Source organism: Melospiza georgiana, chromosome 21, assembly GCF_028018845.1.
Source record: "Melospiza georgiana isolate bMelGeo1 chromosome 21, bMelGeo1.pri, whole genome shotgun sequence".
Lineage (NCBI taxonomy): Eukaryota > Metazoa > Chordata > Aves > Passeriformes > Passerellidae > Melospiza > Melospiza georgiana.
The window spans coordinates 7,247,985-7,273,191 of record NC_080450.1 but is presented as its reverse complement, the minus strand read 5'-3'; the positions used below and the strand labels follow the sequence as shown (position 1 = coordinate 7,273,191).

The window sequence follows — 25,207 nt, the reverse complement described above, 5'->3', positions numbered from 1 at the left end:
CTTCCCTCACGTCCTGGAAGGCTTCTAAGGGTCTCTGTCACTGAGGGTTAAGTATCTGAAGTCAACAGCGGAATAACCCGGGACATTAAACAACACAGGGAGTTATCCCGAGTGGTCATTAAGTGGTGAAGAGTAATACAAATAATATCGAGTCCCAAGTGCTTCCTGGTAAGTGGAGACATAAGAAAGTTGCAGCAAAATCGTCAGCCTTCATCTACCAGGAGCCGCGCCTTGCTGGAGATCCTACTGCACGCTGAGTCACCTGCTGCAGCGAGCGCAGGGCGAGTGCAGGGCGGGCACTGGGGCTGCAGCCCGGGGACAGACTGCGGGCACCCCTGGGGACAGACTGCGGGCACCCCTGGGGACAGACTGCAGGGCACTGCGGACACCCCTGGGGACAGACTGCAGGGCACCCCCGGGACAGGCTGCAGGGCACTGCGGGCATCCCAGGGACAGAGTGCGGGTCACTGCGGACACCCCGGGGACAGACTGCGGGCACCCCTGGGGACAGGCTGCGGGTCACTGCGGGCATCCCAGGGACAGAGTGCGGGTCACTGGGGGCCGTCCCAGCGCAGAGAGCGCATCTCAGTAACTTTCCCTTTGGTCGTGCCCGTCATCACCCCTTCCTACACAGGGCAGCTCGGGGGAGCCCAAGCAGGGCGGGGCAGGAGCGGAGCTCTCTCCCCGGCCCGGGATCTCTGCCAGGGGGGCTCGGGGCAGCCCGGGAGCGGCCGTAGCCGCGGGCGGCCGCTGTTCCCGATCCGGCGCCGCGTTTTGCCGGCGCAGCAAGCGCCGGCCTTGCCGGAGGAGGAGCGGCGGGAGGGGGAAGGGGGAGGAGGAGCCGGCGCTCGGCCGAGCCGCTCCCGCCCCTCAGCTGGGAGCCCGCAGCCCGCGGGTGCGAGCGGCAGAGCCGAGCGGCGCCGCGCCGAGCCGGGATGCGGGAGCCGGGCGTGGGGTAGCCGCGCCGCCCTGCCAAGCTCCCCCCACCATGTAGGCGAGCCCCGGTGCCTGCGCATCGCTCCCGCCGCCTGCTCCGCGTTCGCACCGGCCCGGGGGACCATGCGGAGCGCCCCGGTCTCCGGGCTGCTGCCGCTGCTGCTGGGGCTGCGGCTGCTGCTGGGCGGCGGCGCCGCGGCTCAGTACTCCAGCGACCTGTGCAACTGGAAGGGGAGGTGAGGGGCATCCCGCCCGGGCCGGGGGAGCGGGGACCGCCCGTCCATCGCCGTCCCGCCGGGGGAAGATGCTGATGCCGAGCACAAAAGGGAGACTTTCCCGCTGTGCTGCCCAGCCCGCGAACGGGGCGGCGGAGAGCCGGGGCAGGGGGCGGCTCTGCCTCCCTCCATCCGTCCCGGTGGAGAGACGCTGGGCAGCGGCCCCGGGCAGGGAGGGATGGAGGGGCCGGGGCGGGCTGGGCTCCCCTCGGCGGGGCTGAGGGGCCGGGGCGGGCCGGGCTCCCCTCGGCGCTGTTCGGGGGGCTGGCAGAGGGAGGGCGGTGCCGAGTCCGCCGTACCGAAGTTTCTCCCCGCGACCATCTCAGCGCTCCGCGGAGGCGGCGCCCGGCGAGCAGCGCGGCAGCCCCGGCTCGGAGCGGCGCTGGATGCGCTGCACCTGCGGAGCGCTCCCGCTGCGGCCAGCGCGTCCCTCCCGGGGCTCTCGCTGGCTCCTGTCTGCTCCCTTCCCTTCCCTTCCCTTCCCTTCCCTTCCCTTCCCTTCCCTTCCCTTCCCTTCCCTTCCCTTCCCTTCCCGCTCCCTCGTCCCGCGGAGATGATGATGATGGTGATGGTGATGAGCTCCGGGAGCGGGGGCTGGCACAGCGGCCGCGCTGCTGATTTATTCTAATTGCACCGGTTGAGAAACCTCTCCAGTTCTCAAGTGTTTATCTCCCAAATTATCTTTCCTTTAATTGCTTGTAATATGTTTAACGCGTGTGGTTGGGTCTGTGACCTTCTCTCCTCTTTATAGTTTTAAAAAGGCAGCTCTGCTCAAGTAGCAAGTGTTGCTGGGTCAGACTTACTTGGAGAGTAAAATGGTTCAACTCTAATGCACTCTTCAGATCTGACTTTCTCTAACTTAAAAGTTTGGCCGGCCTATATCAATGGAGTGTTTTGGAGTAGAGAGAATTCAAAGTGGGGAAACAATTGGATTGACTTTCAGCATCGTGATTTCTTATCTCTTGCTATCTGAAACGTGGTGCTTCATATTTACTTTTTATTTTTTTGCATTTTTTTGATAATCGATGCATAGTTAATCGCAGTCAATCCACTTGAAGATGAGTCTGCTCGATAGGGATGAAACCTCTGGCAAACTGCTAATTTGTCATTTTTCTTTACACAAAAACCAAACCAAAACAAAAACCAAAACCCCAAACAACCCCCCCCAAAAACATTTAAAATACTCCCCTGAAAATGCTGTACCAAAGCATTCCAAATCCTCCCATCTGCACTACTTACCTGGACCTTACCACCTGCTACTGCAGCAAGTATTTTAAAAGAATGGTGACAAACCCCTGCAATTCTGTCCTGTTTGGCTGTTATTTTTGTCCTGTTTTCTTAGAGCAAGCAGTGACCCCCTCATGTCACCTGAGCAGGGTTGGAATAAGCAATGCCCCCTTTCAGCCAAGGGAGTGTGGGCTGGGGGGAAGTGAAATCTTGTAACTGAGTTTGGGATGAGCCTGGAGATGCCAGCTTGGATTTACTCACCTCTTGTTGTTCTGGTGAGCTGAAGTGGTGACAGCTTTGTGATGAAGCTGTTGGATGAGCAGGGAAGGAAGAGCAAAGTTTAGTCTGGGTGGTTTCACTTGTGGGAGAGTTTCAGAGTTCAGGTGGGTTGGAGTTTTGGGAGGGGATAAAGTAACCCAGGCAGACTTAGGCCTTACCGGTGGCAAATAGGTATTGTCAGAAATGCTGGCAGTCTTAAGGCCACTCAATATAATCTGACTTGTCCTAAAAACACAGCACTTGGGAAGGAAAGTAATTTGATGCACCAGTAAATATCACTAATTAAATATTTTAGTGTGGATACTAAGAGTTATATGAGTTAGAAAGAACTTTTTTTTAATGCAAAATATAATATTTTGAAGTCATGTGATGATTTTTACCTTGACTGTTAGGAAAAGTTATGAACTTTAATGTCAGACATAGTATTTCCCTACAGTGGAGTCATGTCACCTTCTGTAGTAAACCTGAAGGTGTTTTCTCCCCTTTATATACATGTCTATGTTAAAGCAACAGTCTTAAAACCAAAACATTCTGGATATGGGGCTTTTTTCCCTATTAGCTTGTGGAGAAGTGATGAGCTTATACCCCTGAGCAGGATGAAGAGCTTCACTAGGATTCCTCTGGAGGCTCCCAGGGAAATCTGATGCAATGCACAGCTTGACACCTGCAATTTAAGTACAAGCCATAATAGCATCTTAATAAATAGCTTGTCAGAGAGCTTCCAGGAAAGCTTTGTCCAGGAGAAAGCAGAAACTTCTCTCTGATGTGTCCAGTTATTACTTTTGCTGTAACTTCAGGATTTTGTGCTGCAATGACCTCTTGATGTTTTGGGCAAAAGTGCTTCAGTGTCAGGCTGAGAGAATCTGCTGGCCTGGCATGTTTGAGTGTAGAACAGAATTCAGCTCTTATGTGGCTGCTTTTGTCCATCAGTCTTGCTCTTGGTATGGTGGATGCTCTGAGGAATTCTTAATATTTTCTAGACTGTCATCTCTTGTTAAAACATCCAATTTAGGAGCAAAAGTTCCCTGTGTTCATTGCAGGGTGCAGGGAGGACATGGGTGCTTGTAGGGCTCTTCAGCACATCTTCAATGGAATAAATAAATAACTGAAGTAGATAGTGTGAATATTCTTCTGGCTCCCTTTTTCTTTAAAAAGCACCTGTTCCACATTGCAGCATAGCAGCTCACTGCAGTGATGCTGTAACAGGTTTTTCAGGGCAAACACAAGGGGATGGCTGCAGCCAGAAAGGGAGAAGAGCAAGGAGACAGAGGCAGTGATTCAGGATTACTATGAGGAAGTAGCTGTAGAAGTAGATTTTTATAGAAGCAAGTCCCAATAAACACACACATTTAAAATGGGTGGATGGCTCATCCATCACTGCAGCCGTGGAACACCTGCCCTATGTCCTTGCCATATAATCAAAAAACCAAAACTCCAATGAGTTTGGAGAATCAAAAGGCTCCTGGGTCTCCATTGCTGTGTGGGCCTGGTGTGTGTGATGGGTGAGAGCTGAACCTGGTGTTGAACAGTCTCAGTGTGAGGACAAGTCATCCTGGCTGCAAGCAAAGTGACAGGTTTTACTGGGTGATGATGATGGTTGCTGTTAAATAATGTGAACATGTATTTTGAAATCTGCTTAACTTTTGAGTCATCCTTTATTATAAGGCTTAATGTGTGCAGGTACTCGTGCTTGATGTATCTGTCTAATGGCATCACTCTTGCCTGTGGGATTTAATTGGCTTTCAGAAGATAATTTCAGAGTCCACCCTGTTTTCGTTTGAACACCATGAATGTTTGAACAAAATTAATGAAGCTTTTTTTTTTTTTTTTTTTTTTTCTTTCCTCTGGCAGAAATTGACTGCCTCAGTGTTGCTGGGATCACTTGCAACAGAAGTTTCACTGCATGAGTTCAGAGTTTTGCCCCTGGTGTCTTCCTTCTGTTTAAGCACTCAGGCTGGAATGTGCCAGGATGAGTCCTGCAAAACCTCTGCAGCTTGTTTTGATGTCTTGAGTAGGGACAAGTGATGTGTGAGGATAACTTTCTGCCCCTTTGCTGAAGGATAACTTTTACACTGTTTAATTTTGTTTATTCGCAGCTTGCACATAAACAGACTTCTGTGTTTTCTGTTGAGTGGCATCATGTGTGTGCTGTGGTGTAAACTGATTTTGTGGACCAGATGTGGATTTACAGTCAACTTGAAATATCCCTTTGCAAGTAAAGTTTCCTGAATGTGTTAAGTACTACTGAATTTGAGGGCAAGAGTCGGAAGGTTAAAAGCTTGTCCCTCTTTCCTCCTCATCTGTGTTCTTGATGTGGCTTTCAAGATTCTTCAAAAGCACATGTTTGGAGACTCTATTGTTATTAAATATGACTTTTTTCTTTCTGAGCTTCCTCGTGTAACCTCTATCAAGTAGGTCACACCGACACTCAAAATAATGAGTCACGTCAACAGTAAATGCAAACCATATGGTTTGGGTTTTTTCCCTTTTACACATTGCTTGTAGTTACTTTCTAAGTGCTGACTTGAATTTAGACCCTGCTCAGTACCCAAATATGTCTTTGGGATGGGGAACTGTGTATTTGGAGGTTTCTGCTGAGGAACCAGACTAGATGTCATCACTTGCACTACACTAAAATATGTTTTTGCCACAGATTTCCTGTGTAACCTCAGACTTGAACCTTTAAAATTATTTTTCTTCTCATCTTGGTTCATCTGCTTACAAGTGGGAATGTTGGGAAGCTTCCCTAAAATCCTGCAAAGCAGATCCATGAGGTAACAAAGAGTCTGGTTTTGGGTTGTCCTCTACAAGGTGCTCAGAGCATAGGAGGAGAAACAAGCTTGGTGGTGAAGTGATTTGCTCATCCTTGCTTAGGAGGTTTGTGACAGGACAGAGACTGGGCCCAAAGGATTTTTCCCTAATAACCCAAATACTGCAGCAAATAAATCAGGCTTCCCACAGCTTGTTCCTCCAGCTGCCTGCCCCGTGCAGTGTTTTAGGGCTTTGAGTCACTCTGGCAGAGAGCTGGTGGGCTTGATCCAGCATCAGTGATGGGCAGCAGGGGTTGTTCAGAGCCATGGGGATTTACTGCTCATCCTGCTTAGCAGCTGGCCCTGGGACCCTGTTGTGCTCTCCTATCCCATCCCTGTGGTCCCTGTGAAATGGTTGTTGGGCTGTTCATTTTTGGCCGTGGTAAATGGCCACGTGTTCTCTTTCTTGCTAAACACAGCTCTGGGTCTGCTTGTAGCCCACCAGTGAAAATGACAAACTGAGCTTAAACCTCATACTGGGTAGCAGTGGAGGAACAATTCCTACCAAAAAAAAGCAGCACATTCAGTGCTTCCCCAGCTATGACAAGGGACAGAGGTGTCTCCTCTCCTCTTCCTACCTCCCAGTGTGGGGACTGGGGCTGCCCAGCTGGGCTAGAGGGTATCGGTAGCACGTAGAGCATTGCTTTTGCTGCAGTTTACAGGGTGAGCTTGGCACCCCTCCCAGTTTCAGATCCATTGGGAATATAGACTTGGAAGGGGAACAAAGTACTTGGAAAAAGGTGGAGTCTGATCTGTGAAGCTGGAGAACATGCTGGATTGAGCCACCAGGAAGGGAGTTAGAGGCTACGTGTTGTACTCAGTATGCACAGCTCAGCTGATGGGCACTACCTGAGCTTGTAGTAATTTAATTACTTTTGATCATGTGCTTATATCCTATTTAATTTTGAAGCCTATTACTAGTGGTTTGACATTTTCTTCTGGGGGATGATTTAAAATTGTCCTGTAATATTAAGGTTGAAATGTTGCAAGAGACCTGCACTGCTGAGCTGGATGGGCCAACACCCAATGATGTCCTGGGCTTCCTGCATTTTTTGCTGCGTGTTTTGAAAGGTTTGACATTCCCATTGTTAGCTGTGTCGTTTCTCTAACCTCCTCTTTCTCTTTTTCTTCCTGCAGTGGTTTAACCCACGAGTCTCACAGGAAGGATGTTGAACAGGTCTACCTCCGCTGCTCCGAGGGCTCCATCGAGTGGATGTACCCCACGGGAGCTCTCATAGTCAACCTGAGACCCAATATCTCACCTGCCTCTTACAAACACTTGACTGTTTGCATAAAGCCCTTCAAAGACTCTGCAGGAGCAAATATTTATTTGGAAAAAACTGGAGAACTGAAACTCTTGGTGCGAGATGGAGAGCGCAGCCCCAGCAGAGTTTATTGCTTTGGCTACGACCAGGGGGGGCTCTTTGTGGAGGCCACTCCCCAGCAGGACATTAGCAGGAAGATTACAGGCTTCCAGTACGAATTGATGAGCAAGGGGGTAGCAGCTGACTTGCACACAGCTTCTGGTGAGTTCTGGGGCATTGTCAGACTCCCACTCCTGTGTTGGATGTGTAACAGATGGCACAGAGAGAGAGTGAGTGAGTGGGAAAGTGGCTGGCTGTGAGTTTCGTGTGCTTTTAAGGGCATGTTTTATAAACAGAGCTATTGCAGAAGAATTGATTTGGTTTTTGGTTTGTTGTTGTGTTTTGGAAGCTGGTGGCATGGGCTGAACTCCAGTGATTTGTTGAGGGCCTCAGTGCAGGATTCTCCCCTTGCAGGAGCAGGGTGTATTGCAAGAGCTGGCTTTACCCTACACTGAACTCCTGGACTTCCCAGCCTTGCTGTAACACTTTTCTTACTTCTTTTTTACTCAGTTTTTAAGACCCCACTGCATGTTTTGAATAATAAACATTTGAACAAGGAGGCAATCCTTTTCCTCGGTGTGTTTTTCCCCTTTGCAAGTAGTGCTACTTGCTGACCTAATTATTGCTTTTTCTGTTGTGTTTTTTTTTTTGTTCAAACAAGGAAAATGGTGTGTTCCTTCCTCAGCTCTCCTTATTACACTCTCCTGAGCATTACTGTGTCATGGCAGAGCTCTTCAATAGTTTTACAGGACAGTGTTGTCTTCTCTCTCAACCATTCTGAAAAAGAAGTTTTGTAGGGAGGACTTTTACTCCAATGAAGAAACAGGAGTGGACAAACTGAAAGATCTTACAAGCCTGTAAAGTCTGGTACTAAATAGCATTTGGAACAATGGCTGTAGGTGTGACCTAAGTGTGCTGAGCAATTAGACAGTTTGAGAAGAAAAACTGGCATTTGTGGAGGATGACAGGGTGAAAGGGGAATTCCCTTTAGATAGGGGATATCTGGTTCAGGCATCTTACCCAATCAGGATTGCCTCTAGCTTTTATCCCCAAAACCAAGGAGGGGAGATTTCCAGAATAGCCCAAGGAATTGCAGATTTAGGGTAGTTTGTCTTAGTTTATCTCAAATGGCTGCAAGGATTTCAAGGTTTAGGAATTTTAAGTGAGGAACCGATTTGTTTCAACCAGATTTCTCTTTTGAAATGTGGGCTGCCTTTGAGAAGAGCCCTCAGAGCACACTTGGGATGACTCAGCCCGGGGTAAAGCCGATGTTCAGTGGGGCTGTGTGGCCCAAGAGCCGTGTGGATGCTGGTGCCACATGCTCTGCCTGAGATGCTGCTCGATAAGCAGTGCTGTGCCTGATTAAACTGCAGCTGGATCTTCCAGGGCTGTCTTCTCTGGGCTAAGTGATTGCAGAGCTCGTTCCCTCCTCTCCCCTCCCCTGGCTCCTTTCCACACCAGGCTCTGGGTTGTGTGTTTGTGTGTTTGTGCAGCCCTGCCCGTGTAAATGTTGTCACACCAGCTCGGATGGGGCTTTACTTTTAGTGCAGCTCTGAGCTGGGCTCAGGGCTGATGCAGTAACCTCGGGAACTGACAGGTGGCAGCTTTGCCATTGCAACAAAAAAATATAAACACAAATATTTTAAATTTGAAGTCACTTCCTTTCCTTTTGCCATGCTCACAAGTGGTAGCTTATTATTGGGCATTCTGCATTTTAAGCAGACTGTTCTGCCACATCCAAAGTTGCTGTAAATGAAGTGGGGTATCTCTGCTGAGCTGCTTTCCCAGTAAGATCATTTGTGCAAAGATGAATACACTGTGCAGAATGTCAGCTATGTAGTAAAATTCCTCTGCAGAAGACATTAAATACATTGTTTAATCAGTTATTTGGAGAATGTTCCCAGATTTAGTGCTGCTTTCTCTGTCAGGCTGTGAGGATGGAGACACAGGCTAATGAGAAGTCACTTAGACTTACTAAAAAAAGTCCTGTGCTCTTTTATTTTCCAAAAGAGTTGAAATTGCTTTTGCATATAGTAAAATAATATGACAGAAACACAGCTTCTCACTGCTGGGTTTAGGCTGCACTTACATTTCTCCTGAGTTTTGCTCATTGAGGACTTGCTGCTGACATCCTTTACCAGCACAAAGTGCTGTGTTTTCAGAACTAAATGCTTTTCTTTACACAGAAAATCTTGGAGGTTTTTAAAGCTGATGGGGGTATTTTTTCAGGGACGTTCAGAAGTCAAACCGAGGACTGCATCCAATTACAGCCATCTTCTTTAATAGGCACATTAAATCACTTTTTCAGTGACTGCTGTATTTTCAGCTGTAACAGACACTGGTTAAGTTTCAGTGCTGTCTTATGAAACAATGTGGTGGGGAATCTGCTCCACTCTCCAAGTGTCTTGTTTGGCTAGAAGAAGCTTTTTAATAGTTCATCAGCAGAGCCTTCAGGGCAAACTGGGGCTCTCTATTGTATTTTAAATTTTCTCTTGCCTTTTTTTGGATCCCCAGACCCTGGGGAGGGGCTGTGCAGGGTGAAAACACGATGAAAATGCCATACATGACTCTTTCCACTACTCACTTCGATGAGCACTTTTATTTTCCTATAAATATCTGTACGTCTGGGGGAAGTGCCAAATAGCTGCCTTGTGAGGCTTGCACAGAGCAATATATCTGAGGCTCTTTGCAGCTTGTGGACCTCCTTTCTTCTGGAGCCGCTTCTAGTTTTTCTGTGAAACCTCAGACTAAATGCTGAGCTGCTCATTTGGAGGGGGAGTTTACAATCACTGAAGATTTTTTCCCCTGGAGAGGAGGCTCAAATCAGAGGCAAGTGCTGACCTTAAAGGAGCTGAAAACTGGGTTTGAGGTTCTGCATTTCCCACCAGCCTTACTGCAGTCCCTTGTTCACCAGCGTGGCCGAAGTTTTTGGCTGCTGCTCTCTGGAAAAAGAGGCTGCTGGGTCTCAGTTGCAGTTTGACAGAGTTGAGCAGAGCTGGCAGCGGGTGTGAAGAGGTGACAGAGATGTGAGATGCTGTCATAGATGGAGTCAGAGATGTGCCGGGCAGAGGAAGCTGCAGCGCTTCTTCTGATGGCAAAGAGCTGAAAATGGCAAATATTGCATGCTTTCCTCGCTATTTCAGATGCCTATCATAAACCACGCAGGTGTGGGGCTCAGCAATCCAGCCCTTTCCTTGTGCAATAACTACTTGCTAACAACTTCTCCCCGCTTTCCCTAAATGCTGGGTTTGTTTCCTGGTGATAATTGTTGTACCCTGCCCTTGAATTTGCTTTCTCTTCCTAACCTGGCATCCCAGCGCTGATTAAAGGGTGTAAGTCATCTGGTTAATACTTTAATGACCTGTTGTGTCCTTAGAGTCCTGACATTGCAGGGTGCATCAACAAATCAACAATGCTTGGCATGGTGCCTGTGGTTTAATTAGAAATCCTCAAGTTTTATTAGTTTGCAGCCATTCTTTCCCACTTAATCAGAGTCTAGCAAATAATTCAGTAGAAAACATATGCAGGTTCTGCATTGCCCTTTCACTTTTTTTTTTGGAAAATTTGAATGATACAGGGAATTCTCAACAATTTTCTCGATTTTGGGGACTTAACTCTTTTCTTGGCTCTGACTCTGCATTACCACAGTCTCTCAAAATTTTTCTAACTGTAGGAAGAATTTGTGCTGTATTGGTAGATTTTAATTCAGGTTGCTGACATCTGGTATGGGAAGTTTTTTACCATGATAGTAACAGCCAAAAACGTGCATTTCTGTGGGCTTGTACTTTCTTAAGATGGGAAGAGGAGTGAAGGCAAACTCCCATTTAGTGGGAGTAGTGCCTGAGAAGGGTCACCTTGACAATTCAGGCATCTGGATGGGTGAGGTCTCTCTTCATATCCAAAGTGATGGTTGACTGAAAGTGCTTTTGATTTCAGATTAGGCTTTGGGCTGCACCCCTCTGTCATTGCCATCCACACTGATGGTCCATTAACTCCAGCTCATGCTCTGCAGCCTCAGTGTTTGCCCCAATGAAGAACTGAGGCACTGTGACATTTTGGCCTGAGGCCATTGGAGAATCAGCAGAACTTGTCTGAGTTGTTGAATTCTGTTGATTCTAATCTTTTCTGCTTGTGCAGGAAGAAAATACTCTGACGATCAGCCATGCTGCCCATGCTGACAAAGAGATGGAGGTTTTGGCAAAAGGGGTCTGGCCATGAAGTCCCTATAAGTTTTCTGAAGGTTCTGACCCACATGAACTCCTCAGTTGTGTCTGCCTGGCACCACAGCAGACTGCTTGCTTTAAATTTCTATGAAAGCTGTGAAGGTCCTTGAGAATAATTTACTTTTTCAGTACCTCACCTTCTGCTCAGCTAATCTGAAACAAGAATCTGTAGGTTTGAACAAAAGTTTTGGAGAGGAAAGTGAATCCTCCTCCCTGTCCCACCAAAGGAGCTTTATTTTGTTACTTAAAGTCTGTGTTTCAAGAGCTTTGGGTCCAGCTTTGTTCAAGCTGTGCAGTTTGCTCTTCCCGTTGCACACTCATGGGGTGTGTTTAATTTAGTTGTCAGAGCTCAGGGGGTGTATTGAAAGTCTTTCATTACCCACCTGCTTCTGTGTAGTAAAGAAGTCAAACTTTAACAAAAATACTCCTTTATCTTGATGGCATCTACAGATTTAGTGCAGATTCTATTACTGGTTTATATGTTTTCTTTATTAATGGGTACCTGGCTGAGAATATGAATACACAGGAGGTACAACACTGGTGTGGGTATCTGAAAAACAAGGCAAAACTGGATAAATCCAGTTAAGTAATTAACAGTATTCAGCTATTTCCTGTATGCTGTAATTCACTGTCCTGAGAAAACAGATCAGAAGTTCAGAAAGCTCAGAAGTCTTTGGTCTGTACCAGTGTTTCTGCTGACAAATGGCTTTGTAAAGCACCCTTCTTAACTTCTGATCTTTAATGCAGAGTGTGTTTGGCAGAGATGGGGCACCAATCTGCCCTGTCTCTGCAGGTATCATCCCAGGGCTCTGTTTCATTCCACCTTGTATGCTCCTAGCCTGATGCTTTCCTCTGGTTCCTCACAAATACCCAATCTTTAGGGTTTTTTTTCATTTTTGGAGGCTGGATGTGCTGCTTAGCTTTGTAAGCTGAGGCAGCAGATGGTGGAATCACAGAATGGTTTATTTGGAAAAGATCTTTACAGTCCACCCTGTGCAATGTGCAGGGACACCTTCCCTGGACCCCATTGCTCAGAGCCCCACCCAAGCTGGCTTTGAATATTTCCAATTTTAGGGCACCTACCACTACCCTGTGCATGCTGTTCCAGTATCTCACCATCCTCACACTGGCGTGTTTGTCACTTCTTGTCAGAGTGGAAACTCTGAGGTGTTTTGTGCCAAGGCTGCTGTGCCCTCTCTGTGCCAGGGTAACCCTGGCTGAGCTGCTCGCTGCTGTGGGCAGGAGAGGTGACGGAAAGGAGCTCTTGGAACACTTAATCTGAAAGTCCCCATGCCCTTTCTGCCCAGCACAGGTTCTGCCTGAGTAGCTGTGGCCATCTGAGATGTGGGCACTGCCCTGTGTGGCAGAGAGGGAGCACCACTGGGTGCTGCATGGGCTCTGTTCCAACCCACCCATCAGATGAGGAAATTGCCTTGCTTTTATTCTCCCCTCCCTGTTTTCTGTGCAGGTTAAAACTCTTGGGATTGAGGGGTTAGAGCTTAAGGGTTTTTAAGGTTCTTTCCAACCCAAACCATCCTGTGACTCTATGAAGTGCACAGAATAGGTTGATGCTGCATTCCTCTGATTTGGGGTTTGCTGGAGAAATGAATAATAAACAACCAATGAATAATAAACAGCCAAGCTGAGGGATCTGCCCTGTAAGCCTGAGCACACCTTGCTGGGTGGCTCACCTGTGCACCTCAAGCTTTGATGATCTGTTTGACTTTTCTCTAAAAGGTCATAAACAAGTTTTAAGAGAAAAACATCAGAAAACAGCCTTTATTGCAGTTTCTCAAAACACACTTCAATCAGTGGCTGTATAAGGGATCCTCCTGACACTCATGCTCTATGATACAATATTTTAAATGGGATTTTTTTTTTTTTGGATGTGTGCTCCCCCTCCTTGCAGGAGCCTGTCCACACTAACTTTATCTTTCCCATAGTATCCAAAACCTGGTACAAAGTAGCCATGAAAATATAACCAGCTTTCCCTAACCCTAGTGTGCAAAGAACACCTTTAAAGCTAGTTTTTGAGGGCTTGCCACTGAGCCACGTGTCATAGAGCAGCACCTAGCTGGATCAGGCTGGCTGCTCTCTAACACTGCCTGGAGTGGGAATAATTTTGAGAAGCTGGAAACCTGCTCCTATTATTCATGTGCCTGAATTGGTCAGGTTTGTGGTGAATGATTGACTGAGCGGGAGAGTTTGAGAACCAAGATTTTTATTTTTATTTTTTTCCCATGTGGAATGGTTTCACAGTGCTGCTCTGATGCTCAGGGAATGCACACACCCATACATCACCTGGAACTGAGCAAGGGTGATGATCTGGGGTCTGAAAAATGTTGGACTAGAAAGAAAACCTTCATCAAAATTGGGTGGATCCCCTAATTTAATTTCTCCTCACAAGAAAAGGGCTTTGCCAGCATCTTCTCTGGCCCTGCTTGTCCTTTGATGTTGGACAGGAGCTGGTTTTGCAGTGGGCAGAGGAGGTGACAATGGGGCTGCAGTGATAAATACACAGCTGCAGGGGACAGGGGGATAGAAAATAGCTTATTTTTGCTAGACTGGCCACGAATGCCGTTAGCTTATTTCTCAACTCAGTGGGCAGTCAGAAGCAATAAGCAGTCAGGTGTATTGTCTGGGCAGCTGGGGCTCTGCTCTGCCCTGACCTTTGTGTACCACCAAAGATGGTCCCACAAACAGAGCTGCAGTCCAGCCCAGTTGCTTGGCAGTCTTTAATAATGCTCTGTGCTTGCTCTGCAGAACTGTTTAGTTTGCTAATTCCTGAGGCTGGAGTTAAAGAAGGGATGAGAGGGCGGGGAGGCTGCATTCCTCTTCCCACTGACTGAAACATGGGCCAGATCTTTCCTGTGGTGGAGTCTTGATTTGCAGGACAGAAAATCTCTTTCACCTCGATCTGTGCTAGAAGCCAGCAAATATTCACTGAAATATTGCACAGACACTTGGAAGATATCCTGGACCTAAAGCTGTGATATGCTAGGTCTGACCTTGGGAGGTTTGATACTGGCTCAGAAAAGCTGCTGCCCCAGGACAGCCTTGGTCCAGTTAACCTTTTTCAGGCTCACATTTGTGGAAGGACTTTTTGGTGTGGGTTGTACAGGCACGTCCTGACTCCTTTATGGGATTTGAGCATTAACTCCTGCAATGGGCATCACCTCTGGTGTTTGCCCAGATCCTTTCTGTGCTGGAGCCCTGCAGTGATCAGAGGTGCTGGGAAATGCACACAGAGCTGGTCTGGCATCCATTGCCCTGTTTGCCCCCCAGGATCATTCCTGTCTCTGCCCACCAGAACTGCTGCTGGCTTTGCATGAATTGCTTCTATCTGCAAGTGGGTGTCAGAAATTTGGGAGGAAAAACTTGTTCCTAGGTAGAACTGGTGAATGGGCTTGATATGACCAAGCAGGATGTGCTTTTAAGGAAGAAAACTGATGTATCTCAAAGCTTTTACTGTTACAAATGACAAGTTTTAAGTAGCTTTTTAAAAGGTTAACTGGACAATGTTACAGCAAGGAAGATCTCTGTGCGGATGTAGCCCCTCCACAACCCTTCTCAAGATTAGGCTGATCAAACAAACATGATTTTATAATGAAAACTGGCCATGGTTTTATAATGAAAACTGTCCTTCAGAGCTCTCCCACATACCAAAAAGAATTTGATTTCTAGAAACAGGAAGGAGAAGGACCTGTGTGGAGCTGAGTGCACATATGCTTCTTTTCTTTTTCTTTCCTTTAAAGACTCACTTAATCTTTGATCTGTCATTGCTCCACGCTCAGGGTTTATCTTTAACCAGCCACTTGTTTCTTAATTCTATTCCTCTGCTCCATCAGAGGCATTCATGGTCCAGACCGAAGGGGAGGGAAGGGTTTGTGTTGCTGGCAGGGCTCCAGCCTGGTAGTAGGTGCTGGCTCCAGCCCCTCTTGCAGCCTGGCAGGGGCAGGGAGAAGTGCTTGGCTGCACAGTTTCCCCAGGGCATGGGAGTGAAAAACACCTTACTTGTTCATTTTCTGCTGTGCAAGCCCTGCATGACAGCTGAGCTCCGTGTTAGCTGTCAGAGACAAAGCCCAACAGGGCATCCAAAACTGAACAACTTCACATTTTCCTGGATCTGACCCCTGAGAGCTTTCACAAGGCTTTGGCATGATGTTTGCTTTAGAAGAAAGAAGAAATCTTTCCAGAGTGAATTTTGGGAGGGGACAAGCCAAGCCATGAGTCTCTGTGGGTTTTGAGTCAGGGGAAGCATTTCCTCAGGTCCTGTGTGGCAGGGCTGCAGTGCTGGCACGTTCTGGGGTGACAGCAAGGGACACTCTGCTCCAGGGGATCACAGGAGCCCCTCAACCATCCAGAGGCACCCCTGGCTCATTTCTCCTCATGCTTCCCACTCCTAATCCCCCTTGGGCAGTAGAGGTAGGATTGAGGAAGGAGGGAGGGATTTTCTGTGAGATAGTCAAATAGAGCTGCTTTTTTATGGCTTTATAGTGGTGGCTTGTGCCTGTAGAGCAGAAGGAATTCCCAGCAGTTATCTTGCTGCCATCTTTTCCCTTTAAATGCAGTTAGGGAGGGAGGAGAGGAAAAAAAAAGAAAAAAGCAGATGTGTACAGGTGCTGCTTGCACAGGAACCTGGGCTGGGGTGGCTGCAGAGACACTTCTGCTTTGCTGAAGTGCAGAGAGAGGAATTTAAATTTAACTGGAAATCTGATCTGCTGAGTGGGGCTTTTTGGACACAATATCTTGCAGGCTTGCCTGTAACTGAGGGTTTTTCTAGAGCTGTGATGCAATGGGTAAGTGTAGGAGCTGGGCTGGGGTCTGGCACTGGTCCTGTCACTGCTCTGTCTCTGCCCACCCCAGTGCTGGGGTTTGCCACAGAGGAGGAAGAGGAGGGACAGCCACAAGTGTCTTGAAGCTGTGACATTTTTCATCCTTTCTCCTGGCTTGATGCAGCTCATGCATGGAGGTGGAGTTTAACAATGTTTAATGCTGCTTAAATAAAAACTGCTCTGTGGGTTTTTCATTCCTTTTGTTTTGCTTTGGTTTAAATTTTAAACAAATGGCTGTGCTTCAGGCTGACCTTTCAGCTCATTTGTTAGAATGAGAATGCTGCATCTTGGAACAGCAAAAAGGCATCAATTCCAAAGGATCCTTACGTGCTCTGTGTTTGCTGAGCCAATTTCAGTTTAAAAACTGTTGCAAACAGAGCTTGCCTTGTACCAAATCTCTTCCTCACATTGTTTACATAAATAGTTAATCTTTGGTACTTAGGGACTTTAATACCCTCTTGGAAGACAGTTCTGTGAAAAGATAAATTTCTGGTTTATGATCTCTTGTCCTAACGTTTCTCAGAACACAAAGGTCATCACATCTCTAATAGTGAGGTTTTACAATATGCTTTTTTTATTCTTTCTTTGCAGGAAGGAAGTGGTATTGACTCGATTCTTTTGTCACAGTCCATGCCACAGCCTGCAAAAGTCTGCATTTCATTAAATTTATTTGCAGGTTTAAACTGTTCTTGGCCAGTGTCTATATTTTCCAAGTTATTTCTGGAAACTTGTACATATGTGCAAGTTGAACTGAGTGTTAGAAGGCAAGGAGTGGGATTTGACACTTCCTTTTCTGGAGGGGTAAAATCACTGGTGTCCCTTCTTCACACAGAGAGCTCAGGGAAGGATGTCCATTGCAGCATCAGGATGTTGTTTCAGCTGCTCCACCACCACCTTGTCCTGTACCAAATCTTGGCTGTGAGAAGAAGGGAATCTTTGAGTTTTGTATCTGTGCCCATGATCCTTGTCCCAAGTTGTCTCTTCTGCTCAGCACAGGGGCTCAGATTGACTTTGTAGCAAGCAGGGGGATGAACATTTCTGCCTTGAGAAGAGCACTAAACTCTCATTATGTTACTCACAGCATTAACCTTGTATTCATCAAAGCACAACTTCATTGTGGTCTTCAGCACTTAAAGGGGGCTAACAAAAAAAAAGGAGATTGTCTTTTTACATGGGCAGATAATGATAAGGGGTAACAGTTCTAAAATAAAGGAGGAGAGATTAAGATTAATGTTAAAGAGAAATTCTTTGCTCTGAGGAGAGGGAGGTTACTGGTGAAGCTGTGGTTCCTCCACCCCTGGAAGTGTCCCAGGCCAGGCTGGATGGGGCTGGGACCAACCTGGGACAGTGGAAGGTGTCCCTGCCCATGGCAAGGGGTAGGAATGAGATGATCTTTAAGGTCCCTTCTGTCCTGGGCTGTTCTGTGATTCTGTGGTCCCATGTCTGAGGTTTATTGATCCGCAGGGCTGGGAGCAGGGCCAGTCCAGCTCTCCTGTTTGTTCCCTGACTTGCTGTTTTCCTACTGACACGCTGGAAAAAGTGCAGTGCTTGCAGAAAGCCCTGTAATCCTACCCCATCCAAAGACAGGAAAACCTTGTAAAACAAAGGAGTGATGAGAGAGCTCCTCTGTGTGTTGTGACAGGGTGTCAGTAATTTCCAGCCCAGCTGTGGAGAGGCTCTTAGGTGTCTCCTGGCCCTGTTTTCCCCACTGTGTGGCTGCAGGTATTGTGTTCAAGGCAGGTGTGCTGGATGCAGCTCTGCTGGCCCCAGCTCCAGCCCCTTCTAAATACAAAATGCTCTGACAGAGCAGCTGCACTGATGTAGGTCTAGGTGGTGTTTCAGTGTGGGGGTTGTGAGGGTTTTGAGGTTGAGTGTTGTTTTGGCTTGCTCAGGAAGAGCTTTCTGAGGTGGTGAGGAAAGTTGAGGTGTATCAAGAAAAGGAAAGGACTAGTCACAGCCTGGTAAACCAGAGTGGTTATCAAATTCGTGTCCACCTCCACTGCAAAGCAGTTTTTTTTTTTTTTTTTTTTGTCTTGGATGTGAGCTGTGAGAGGTTTGCTTCATGGAAGAAATGCTCCTTCAGAGGGGAAGAACAGGCATACTTAAGATGAAATAATTAGCAGGATTTATTTCACTTTGTAATTAATTAAAGCAGGATCAGGCAAGATTTATTATTTTTTTCTTCCTCATATGATGTTTGTCCCTCTGTCTCTCATCTAAATCACTGGTCCAGTAATCAGTTGAGACATCATCATTTTTGCTTAGGACTCAGAGAAACGACAGAGAAATGTACCATTATTGGAGAAACCACATCTCTATTTTTATAATCTGCTCTGGGAAGTCTGCACTCTGTGTTTCCAGGAAGGAGACTCATCCTATGATGCCCTTTCCAGTCTGGGCGCTGCCAGCAAGAGCTGCCAGTTACAGAGCTGGCAGCAAGAGCTGGAAAGGTGTGGGTGGGTTTTTTTGTTCCATATGAACTAATGCTGATGTCAGGCTGAGGGCAATGGGTCTGTGGCCCCACAGGGGTGTGCCTGGAGGTGCTGCAGTGCAGGGACTGCAACAAGACCCATCTGAATGTCTTGAAGGGAAAAGACTTTTTGTTTTAATCAGAAAAACAAACAGAAAACAACACTTCAGCCCTGCCTGGACCTCCTTGGTAGCTCTTGATGCTTAAAAAGGTCTGATTGCTCATCAAAGGCTTGTTCAGAAGTACTGAGGTGTGGGTGATGTGTGCTGTGGAAGAGCAGATAAAGAGCTCTGTGCTTTCCTCCCTCAGCATCCACACCTTCACCACACGGCACGCGTGCAGCCGCTTCTTCACCAAACCAAAGGGTATTCCTCGGTGAAGTGGTTTTCTGCAATTACTTTGTGTTCAACATTTTCACTTCTGCTTCAAATGTGTCTCTTCCTGTGTGTGCTGCTGGCTCAGGGGTGGCTGTTCAGCACAGCCTCTCTGGGGACACAGGATGGAGAAGGTCTTTTGGGCTTGCTGGAGTGCTGGGATGGTGGGTAGGGACCTGCAGCAGGGTTCTGACAGCTGTGATGTTGTGGAGTGCGTTGAGAAAAATCTGGACAGACAGAAGAAACTTCTTTCTTGTGGGTTGGAGGCTGGTTTTGGGGTAAGGTCAGGTCAGTCAGACCCATGGGTGGCTGTTGAAACACAAATGTTTCAAAAGAGGACCAGGCCCCTTCATGTGGTTTGTGTGACGCCTGCAGGCAGAGCCAGCACGTCTCGGTTCCATGTGTCCTGCAGGGAGCTGCCATCCTCCACCACGGCCCCTCCAGAACCCCACCTCCTCTTTTCCAGGGAAAGAAGGGTTGTATGCACACAAACCAAAGGAGGGAGGACTGGAGCTGTGTGTGTGAGCTGAGACAGGCCAGCAGCACCTCCCACCACCCTTTGGGCTGAGTGTAAACTCAGCACTAAAGGGGCACTCAAATTATCCACAGTATTGGGGAAAATCCTTTCTAGACAGCTCAGCTCCCTGCTGCTGGCAGAGCTGGGAGCCACCTGAGGCTGGCATCTCCTCAGGGCACATCCCTCTCTCTTAGCAAGCATTTCTGCCTCCCTGTGGAGAGGTCCAGGAGAGGACCAGCAAACGTGTTTGACAAAACTGTTGGCCAACAAGTGCGGGCTATTGTTAGCATCGCCTCGTCCTCCTCACTAACACCAGGTTCAGAGGGCAAATCGCTCAAAGCAGCTGGGACATGACTGCTGGCTTGTGAGGAATGATGTAATTACATCTCCCTCTGCGGGGAGGTGAATAGAGAGGCCTTTGGAAGCTCTGGGTGTTGGAGGGAGAGGGCTGCCTCAGGTTACTCCAGGTCAGGATACTGTCAAAATCCATCAAAGGCGCTCCCAGGAGAGTCGGCGGCCGACGTGCACAATGCAGGCTTTATGCCACTGCTGCTGGAGCTGAGCTAGAGGCATCTGGGCTTTAGAGAACTTCAGTAAAATGTTGCTTTTCTATGTCTTTTTTTTTTTTTTCCCACCTCTCTCCTGCTGCTGTATGAATTAAGGCTCTTTGGCTCATGGAGTTTAAAGGAATTCGAGCAGCTGACGTTGATATTGTTGTTGCAAGTTCATAGGCTTGCTTTTGGATGTGAGAACCTGGGCAGCCCTCGAGACATCTCCAGGGAGTCAGGATCTGGCAAACACAGCTGCCTTGTTTAGTAACCAGGCCCAGTTCCCCAGAAAATGAACATCTTCACCTGCTGTGCATGAGTGAAGTGCTTTTCTTGGGGTTGTTTTTTTTAAATTTATTTTGTAATAGTTATAAAGATGCTTCCTGTTCTAGCCTGAGGTGTGTGTGTTATTTTGACCTATGGATGGAGCAGAGCACCTGCTGCTCAATGCAAAGGGAATGAGTGCTGAACTGCAGCTAAAGCCACGAAGTTTTGTGTTAAACACACAGATTCCTTCATGGCTGTGATTCGAAAGAAAGTGTAGGCATTGCCACCTCCTAAGGATTGATTTTCTTTTATGAGCCTTTGTAGAAATCAGGCTTTGGCTGTAGCCAGGGGATGTTATTTGCTTTTTAATGGTCCATTTACCTCAGCGGTAATCCTTCACAACCTGCTTTCCATCTGTGCTTCCCTACCTTGTTTTTGCCACTTACAAGATCTATTTGATACTCTGTGAATGCAGATGTGGGAGTTGTCCCACAGAGGAGGATTTTTGGTCTTTGTCTGTCTGGAGCTGCAGAGATGGGTGGTGGAGAATGGTTGTTAAAGCAGCTCACATGCTACCACACTGCTGTGAGTCAGCTGGACCTGAAGCAGGTTTTAGGTAATAATCTAGTGTGAGCAATGCTGAGCATTTTTAATTTCCTTTTGTATTTAAAAGGGTGCAGGATTTTGCCTAGGGTCCACAATTAAAGTGATTTGATTCTGTGTACACATGGAGATTTGTTCATTTGATTTATTACTGTGTCAGTCTATTTAAATGGAAGGAACCACTTTTAAAGCATTTTGTTTTTCATCTTTAATGCTGTTGCTTGTGTTGCACTCCTTTGGAGAACAGAAATGCCTTAGTCATTTTGGTGTTTCAATTTTCTGATGGGGCTGGATGAACTACAGAGGTGTCTGGTGTAAACCAAGACTTTAAAAGGCTGAGATGCCTTTTTATTACAAGGTCTTTCCAGAATGAAATATCTGAAATCCAGCTGTGGGTTTAGAGGATGTCCATCAGCTGTACTTGGTTTTGGAGCTTGTGTCTGTGTGAAAATGCTGTGGGATTTGTGCACGTTCCCTCTAAGTCAGGTCCTCATTTGGACAGAGGGAGCCTGGGGAAGAGGGATTTTTGCCCTGGATGGATTTGGGAGGTGCCATGAATGAAACAAATCCATAGCAGGATGTTTTGTGACTAACACACTGAGACTTGCCCAGGGAAATGCTCAAAATGTGTGTGGATGTGGCACTTGGGGACAGGGGTTAGTGGTGCTAGGTTCATGGTTGGACTTGATGATTTTAGAGGTCTTTTCCAACCTGAATGATTCTGTGATTCTGTTACAATTTTCTTTGTCAGATGAAACTTTGTTTGTTCTACCCACTGATCAAAATCTCTTGAGTCTAAAACTTGAAGTATCTTTAGTCTGAATTTATTCTCCAGTTATGTCCAGGCTTCATCTGGCTCTGCATTTCTCATTATATTACACATTTTCCAAACTTTTCTGAAAAAGAGAGCAGAAATAGTATGTGGGGAAAGAAGGGCAGGGAAAGCTGGCTTGTTTCTGAAAGCTTTGGAGGTATTCAAGCTTTACAGAAATGTGATTGATCCAGATGCTATTTTGTCCATTCCTTGTCTCTTCTTTTGGAGCTTTTTAAGCTCCTGGAATTATTCCTTCAAATATCCCTGCCCAGAAATGTGCATTTTACGTTTCCTTTAATCCTATTAAACAGCGTGTTACACTGTGTATGAATCATCTGACTGGAGCAAATCTGGCGGATTTGGTTCAATAATCCTTCTTTCTGGATCACTGCCTTTCTGGGTCCCTGGAAAAAAGAAGAGATTTGCCATGTCCTGTGTCAGAGGGTGGCTTGTGCTGTCTGGCAGGAGGGTGGCAGAGCACTGGAGGCACCAGCTGCATCTTATGGACAGCCTTAAATCTACTTTTAAGTGCAATGGATCAACTTTGGGAAGCAGGTGGGGGGAGAGGAAGGCTGTGACTATTTGGGAATCTAAACTAAGTGTTTTCAGATGTTGAGGCTCAAAAACCAAATATTTTGGGGGTGGGTTTGGCTTCGGTTTGGTGGTGGGCGGTGTGATGGAATCTCATTGTCCAGTCACCTCCAGTGGAGCCCTGCTCTGCTGGAGTTGTGCCTGTGCTGATCCAGGGTTTCCATTTTCCTGGGTGATGTGTTGAGGTGACACCAGGTGACAGACAAGGTTCTGATCATTGTGCCACCATGGACAGACTCACTGAGCATGGCCAGGCAGGGCAGATCCTGATAATAAGCAAATTCCTGAAGTCAGCAGGGTGTTATAGAAACATCTGTACTGCAGCTACAGCACCTTCTCCTCAGAAATATCTGGCTGAGTACAAAGAGGAGCCACATTCTTGCACTGATTAGATTAGTGCAGATATCCAAATGTTTCCAGCAGTACAGGAAATGGTCTTTGTGCTGCTTGAGCTCAAGCAGATATGGGCTCGAGTTTCCTCTTTGCCTCAACGCCCTCCAACACGTGCCTTGGGGTTTTTCCCTCCCCTCTTTGCCTCCCCCACTCTGTAACCTCCTGGATCTTTGATGTGGTGATGACTAAATGGCCCTACAACACTTGATAGAAATTGTAAGAGAGGAGCTTTGCCATCAGAGTACAAAAGACACACGACCTGAAGGCTTTTGAGTGAATTTACAGCAAAGCGCCCTGCAAACGCACCCAGTACCAAAATAGGTTTTGCAAAAGTGCAGTGAGTGTGTGCAATGTTTGCTAGGCAATATATCCCAGCAGGATTGGTGAAGAGATCCCTATTCCTGCTTAGGTACAAACATCTCATGGAGGCTGTAGGGTTAACTAGGGTTAGCCCCCACTTCTTGTGGTGGTAGAGATGCCAGGCAGATCTTTGGAGTGATTGTGCCATGCTGTGTTTGTCAGCCACGTTTAAATGGTTTATTTATTTAAATTGATTTATTTGCTGCTGTCTAGTCCTTTGCTAATTGTCACTTTTCCTATGCAGCTCCCTGCCGACCCTGCAGTGACACTGAGGTCCTCCTGGCTGTCTGCACTAGTGATTTTGGTGAGTTGCTGTCTCCCCAATCCCCTCTCCTCCCACAAACACCAACAGACCCCTTCTCACAGCTGGCAGCCCCCACCAGCACTAAATGTCCTCTGAGAGTGCTCAGAGGAGCTCAGAAGTGTCTGCCCAGCTGGCACCACCCCAGGGTGGACAGAGTGACACAGCAACCATGGTAGAAGGTCAAGGATTTGGGTGCATTTAGGAGAGGCCATTACTTCTTGTTGGTCGACTTGACAAAACACCAAAAGTTTCACTAATTGTCCATGCTTCCCTTTTTAAAAGGGAAATTGGCATTAGCTGGATCTGTAATGGTTGAAGAACAGAAAGTAGGTTGTCAGGGAGCATTTAGCACATATCTTCTTGTTATAATTCTTCATGATTAATGCTATTTTTACTGGTGTAATTATTTTTCTGTTTAAATTTAATATGTGGGTGCCCTTTGCTGGACAGATTACAAATATAAACTATAAAAAATGCAAATATATTTGGAGGTTACTGGATAATCTTAACTCTCAGAATAACAAAGGATCAAAACTTGGGCTGCTGTAGTGAGTCAGTTCCCCTGGCTGCCCAGGCCTGAATTTGGACCAGGATCTTCCAAAGCATTTTTGTGTAATTAATCCTTAAAACCTTTTTCTGTTTCCAGTGATCAGAGGCTCCATTCAAAACGTAACGAACGAGGCAGAAGAGCAAGAATCCATCATTCACGTTGGTGTCAACAAACTGTACAGGCAGAAGAGCAAAGTCTTTCAGCTGACAGGGGAGAGTGGGAACTGGAGAGGACAAATAAAGACCTTGCTGGAGTGTGGGGTGAAGCCAGGAGATGGAGACTTCCTTTTCACGGGACGTATGCACTTTGGGGAGGCCAGGTTAGGCTGTGCCCCTCGCTTCAAAGACTTCCAAAGGATGTACAAAGAGGCAAAAGACAAAGGGCTAAACCCATGTGAGATTGGCCCAGATTGAAACCCCCTGTTTGGCCGAAGATCACTTTTAGCATTTGGCCAGGAACGTTTTCCTGGCTGCAGTGGGAACTCTGGACAAACCTGGTCACTGAGGCTGGACAGAGCTGGAGGCTGAGACCCCACAGCCTGCAGTGCTCACAGGCTCATGGAAGCAACAGAGGTACGAGCTCAGAGGGCTGCCAAGCAAGAAAGGCTGGATTTTTAACCAATCTTGTCCTTATGAATTAAGTTATTATATTTTTTTAGTGACTTCCTTAGGAAAACAAACAAAGAAAACTCCCATGTCTTAATAAAAGAAAAAAATCCCAAATGAAAGCCAAGATGCCTTTGTATCTTTTTAATACTAATTTTTAAAAATGTCTTAAGCTGATGTAGCATTTGGTATGGCATATTCTGTATAAATGGCCAAGAATGTGATAGAGCACGGTAAAACATTTTAACATTGATGCTTTGTAAAAAGCTTGGTGTACAATTCAAAGTTGTTTCTTATGACAGAAATTTATGGAGCCAAACTCTTATGTGTGTGTGTTGGTTTTTTTCTATTTGAAAGAATGTACAATTGCCACCTGCAATTTTTTGTCCAGGCTGGCAAATTCTTTCCATTCCAGAGAAATAAAGGTCCCTGGATTTGACACATGCTGTTTAATATCTTAATTTTTTTTCTTTCTTCTTAGGGCTGATCTCAGCTAGTCCAGATGTGCTCATAGATCAGTTCTGGGCTGCTTGCTTATTTTGTGGCTTCACTGAGCAGCACCAGAGTTCCTGTGAGGCATTGGGAACCACAGCTTTTTTCAAAGGGGAAGCAAGAGCTATTTTTGGAGATTTTTAGACATGTGTGCAGGCGAGCCTTTAAGTGTTCTTCTGTCTGATGCCAGCAGTGTTATTTTGGGACTGGCTCCAAAGGCAGGCTGCCCCTTCATGTTTAGCTTGAAACTTTTAAGTGTGGTAGCTTGGCATGAGGTGACTGTTGATGCCTGTGAGTCCTGGGGGACATGACCAGGTCACCTTGTGGAAAATAAACGCTTGAATCAGGCTGTGCCACCTCTGCAGACTCT

The 25,207-nt window shown here is 46.8% G+C and overlaps 1 protein-coding gene across 1 annotated transcript; it reads left to right on the top strand.

The window, feature by feature from the left end:
* Window positions 1-916: 916 nt before the first annotated feature.
* METRNL (meteorin like, glial cell differentiation regulator) lies at window positions 917-24,784 on the top strand. The gene is made up of 4 exons (XM_058038843.1): window positions 917-1,172; window positions 6,665-7,053; window positions 23,131-23,190; window positions 23,837-24,784. The coding sequence occupies exons 1-4, from the start codon at window positions 1,060-1,062 to the stop codon at window positions 24,151-24,153; spliced, it is 879 nt and encodes a 292-aa protein (XP_057894826.1). The 5' UTR covers window positions 917-1,059; the 3' UTR covers window positions 24,154-24,784.
* Window positions 24,785-25,207: the final 423 nt, after the last annotated feature.